Source organism: Dipodomys ordii, unplaced genomic scaffold (genome assembly GCF_000151885.1).
Source record: "Dipodomys ordii isolate 6190 unplaced genomic scaffold, Dord_2.0 Scaffold217, whole genome shotgun sequence".
Classification (NCBI taxonomy): Eukaryota; Metazoa; Chordata; class Mammalia; order Rodentia; family Heteromyidae; genus Dipodomys; species Dipodomys ordii.
This window is the reverse complement of record NW_012267433.1, coordinates 742,342-746,309: the sequence shown is the minus strand read 5'-3', so window position 1 is coordinate 746,309 and position 3,968 is coordinate 742,342. Positions and strand designations below refer to the sequence as shown.

General features: G+C 58.6%; 1 protein-coding gene across 1 annotated transcript in view; it reads right to left on the bottom strand.

Moving 5' to 3' along the window:
- Positions 1-3,068, bottom strand: part of Tubb3 (tubulin, beta 3 class III) — a 14,150-nt gene extending 11,082 nt beyond the window's left edge. Inside the window, exons 1-3 of the mRNA XM_013035661.1 lie at positions 2,086-3,068; positions 615-805; positions 98-276 (exon numbers count right to left, since the gene is read on the bottom strand). Coding sequence (XP_012891115.1) covers positions 98-276; positions 615-805; positions 2,086-3,068 — 1,353 coding nt within the window. The remainder of the gene's footprint in view (positions 1-97; positions 277-614; positions 806-2,085) is intronic.
- Positions 3,069-3,968: the final 900 nt, after the last annotated feature.

The following is a 3,968-nucleotide window of genomic DNA, read 5'->3' as shown; positions in this document are numbered from 1 at the left end:
CTGTGGGGGGCTGGCGGGGCCCTGTGCGGGGGGGATGGCGGGGTCCTTGCGGGGGGGTGGCGGGGTCCTGTGGGGGGCTGGTGGGCCCGGCGGTCACCGCACCCTCAGACCCCTGGCGGGAACGCAAAACGCTGGCATGGGACCGGCCCATTGGTGTCGCGGGCACGCGGCCGGTTTCATGGTGGCCGGAGCGGAGGACAAGGACAGGGACGACAAGGTCAGGGACGCGGTCCGAGCCCTCCAGGAAGAGCTCCCGCGTGGGGCCCGCGCTCCGCCCTCCTCGGAGACAATTCAGAACCGGGTCTTGGCCCTCAGGAGGCCCCGACGCGGCTCTCCCCGGCCGGGCTCCAGCCGTCCATGTGCGGGCAGCGGCTCTGCCTCCCTGCTGGGCGGGAAGTGAGCTGCCTGGACACGGCCCCCGCGTCCCCCCCACGCCCCGCGTCCCCCCCGACCCCCAGCTGGCAAGGGAGGATGGAGGCCCACCTGCAAGCCTCGTCTGGAGGGCTGCAGGAAAGGGGCGCACTGGCCAAGGCCAGGCTTGGCTCTTGGGCTGGGGTTTAGTACACATTTGGGGCCAGGGAAGAGGCACACTGAAGCCGTCACTGCAGTGTCACCCAGAGGGGACGGGTGGAGCTGCCCGGGCCAAGGGACATAGTGGGCCCTGTTGGAGCTCCACACTTTTCCCATGAGCATGAGGTCCCTTTGGGGGGGCAGGCTTCCAATGTAGGCAGATGGCAATCGTTTCTGGGACTCCTTCCTCTCATGACATTGATCACTGCCTTTCACCTTCCATCCAAACTTCAAACTACCGGAAGCAGCCCAGGCAGATGGATGAGGCCACACAGCATTTATTGCCAGACTACTTTGACACCCTGTCAGGTTCGGGTCACTGACGCAGGCCAGTGGCCTCTGCCAGGACCGGGACAGGCGCAGAGCCACTTCCTGGGGCAAGGGTAGCAAACATCAAAGTCTCCTTTTGTTAGGGTTCCGTGAGTCTCAGAACTTGCTCCCAGAGGGGTCAGCCTCTCATCCATTCTGTCCAAATCTGGTGTCCTCCTTGGTCAAGACACTCATCCTGCAAGTCCAGTCCCATGGAGCCCATGTGGCTCCGTGGATAGGGTTGTAGCTCCAAAGGCCCTCACTGGAGAAGCCTCGCTCCTCCACAGCCCTCTTCACTCTGCCAGTCCAGGGACCACCTGCCCTGCCACCGAGGATACAGGCCCCAAGAGCTAGCAGCAAAAAATAGGCAGTGGGCTTCAACCTGTAATCCTACTACTCAGGAGAATGAGATCTGAGAATCACAGTATCACAGTTCAAAAGCCAGCCCAGCAGGTGAATCTATCAGTGAGGTGTGTGTGTGTGTGTGTGTGTGTGTGTGTGCGCGCACGCGCGCGTGCATGCATGCGCGCATGCACCAGTCCTAGGGCTTGATCTCAGGACATGGGTGCTGTCCCTGAACTGCTTTTGCTCAAGGCGAGCACTCTACCACTTGAGCCACAGTGCCACCTCTGGCTTTTTCTGTTTATGTCGTACTGAGGAATAGAACCCAGGGCTTCATGCATGCGAAGCAAGCACTCTACCACTAAGCCACCTTCCCAGCCAAATCTGTGATACTCATCTCCAAAAAACTACCAAAAAAGCTGGCAGTGGAGCTGTGACTCAAGTGCTAAAGAGCCAGCCTTGAGCAGAAGCAGCTCATGGTCAGCAACCAGGACCTAAATTCAAGCCATGACTAGTAAAAAAGAAAAAGAAACAAGCAGCAGTAGGTATGGCCTGGTCAGTGGGTGGAGGTGGAGCTGGCCTGGAAAGGCTGTCTTCCAGCTCTGTGCCTGGTGCGCGAGCTCTTCTCCCCAACCTGCTCCTCTGCAGCTCCTTCCTGCGGCTGCCAGCGAGTGTCCTGCCTGGAGATGCACATCGCCTCTCCCTGGTCTTGAGCAGTCATCACAGTTCATTAGTCCATTGCTGGGCAAGTGAGGCGAGGAGGGGACTTCCTGCCTATGCTCCCACAGGCATCAGGACGCTGGATATCCCTCCCTCCCTCTGGCTGGCACCTGGCTATGGGACCAAAACCACCTCCCCGCTCACCAGGTGCACCGCAGCACCTCCTTGATCGTCATGCGGAGCTCCTGACTCTGGAAGGCATAGATGAGGGGGTCAACAATGGAGTTGAAGATGATGAGGGCAAGGAAGAGGTTGAGGTTCTTGAAGAAGCAGCTGCAGGTAGGGTGCCTGGGGCAGAGGGTGATGAGTGCGAGGTACAGGAAGAAGGGGACCCAGCATAAGAAGAAAATGCCCAGGAGAATAGCAAGGGTGGCAGCACCTTTGAGCCAGAAGCCCTGGTGAACAGGATGCTTCTGTCTCTTGTGGAGCTGAGCAATGGCCCGGGCATGGTGGCATGCCCGTGAGAGCATGTGAAGGTACAGAATGGCCATGAGGGCCAGCGTGGCTAGAAAAAAGGTAGCAAGACAAAGCAGGACAGCCATGTGATTGTAGTAAGCAATGAAGAGAGTGCTGGAAAAGATGCTGGCTCCCCAGATGGCCACAATGACCCACCGTGCCCGGGACAGTGTCACAATGCTATGATAGCGCAGTGCATAGAAGATGGAGATGTATCGGTCTATCGCGATGGCTCCTAGGAAGCAGAGGCTTGACAGCATGGAGCCACAGATGAGTACGTCAACGACGTTGTCCAGCCACTGTACCACCACCTCCCGGGTGGCCAGGGCCCCTGCCTCTAGCCCCAAGATGACAGTGGTCTCCAGCACAATGCTTACACTCACGAGCAGATCAGATAAAGCCAGGCAGCAGATGAACAAGTACATAGGTGAATGCAGGTTTCGGTTCTTGGCAATAGAAATCACCACCAGCACGTTCTCCACCAAGCTCACCAGCCCCAGGCTGAAAAAGAGGCCATCGGGGATGGGCACCTGCAGGCACCAGGGTCCCGTCAGGTTGGCAGACAGCACCAGGTAAGGAGTGGCTGTCGGGATGGAGTTCAGTCCCTGTGTGGGCACAGTCCCGACCGGGGGATCGGAAGGGGCGAAGCCGGTTCCAGTTCCAGCTGGCATCTTGCTCCCGGAGGTGCTCGCCTCACGGTATCAACAGGAAGGCTGGAAGGCGCTCTGTCTGGGAACCCCCAGATCTGCACTCACACTCACCCTCTCTCTGGCCAGACAGGTCAGCCCAGCAGAGGCCCAGCAGAGTCTAGACACTTCCAGGTCAGGACCTTGAGTTCTGCGGTGTGGACGTTGCTGCCTGTGCGAACAAACCTGACCTGCACTATCCTCTCCAGCTCCTTCCTGGCGGCGGCTCAGGTTGGGATGTTTCTAAGCTGCTTGCTTCTTCTCAGCCTCTTGGTCACTTGCCTCTGGTTACTGGACCAGGAAAGGGCTGAGGTCCTGGAAGAATAGAGCTTTTCTTTGCCTTTTAAGAGTTATACATAGGGCTCCCCCCTCCGGGGGTGGCCACGTGACGGGTGAGCACTAGTACTAGTCTACTGGACGAGGGGGCAGTGAGCAGCACTTGGTGGCCCTCAAATGGCTCTATGCCACTGGACACAGCACAACATCTGACTTCTTCCAGAGCCTGAAGACAGGCAGGACCTCTTCCTGGCCCGCCCTCCAGGCACCCAGGCTGCCCTAGGACGTGTCTTGTGCCTCTCTCCACTGAATTCCAGACCCACCTCCTTCCCCAGGAAGCTGTCCTTCACCCCTCCTCCTCTCACACTGCTAGATCTGAGCCATCACCACCACTGACTGGACCACCCCAGCCCTACCCCCATTCCAGGGGGCATCATCCAGTCCCTGCTGGTACGCGTACATCAGCAAGAACAATCGGTAGACTGGTAGATTCCCCTAGACCAGGAAAGATGGGAAGGTGGCTCAGTGGTAGAATGCTTACCTAGCATGCATGCAGCTCTGGGTTCCATTCCTCAGGGCCACATGCACAGAAAAGGCCAAAAGTGGCAC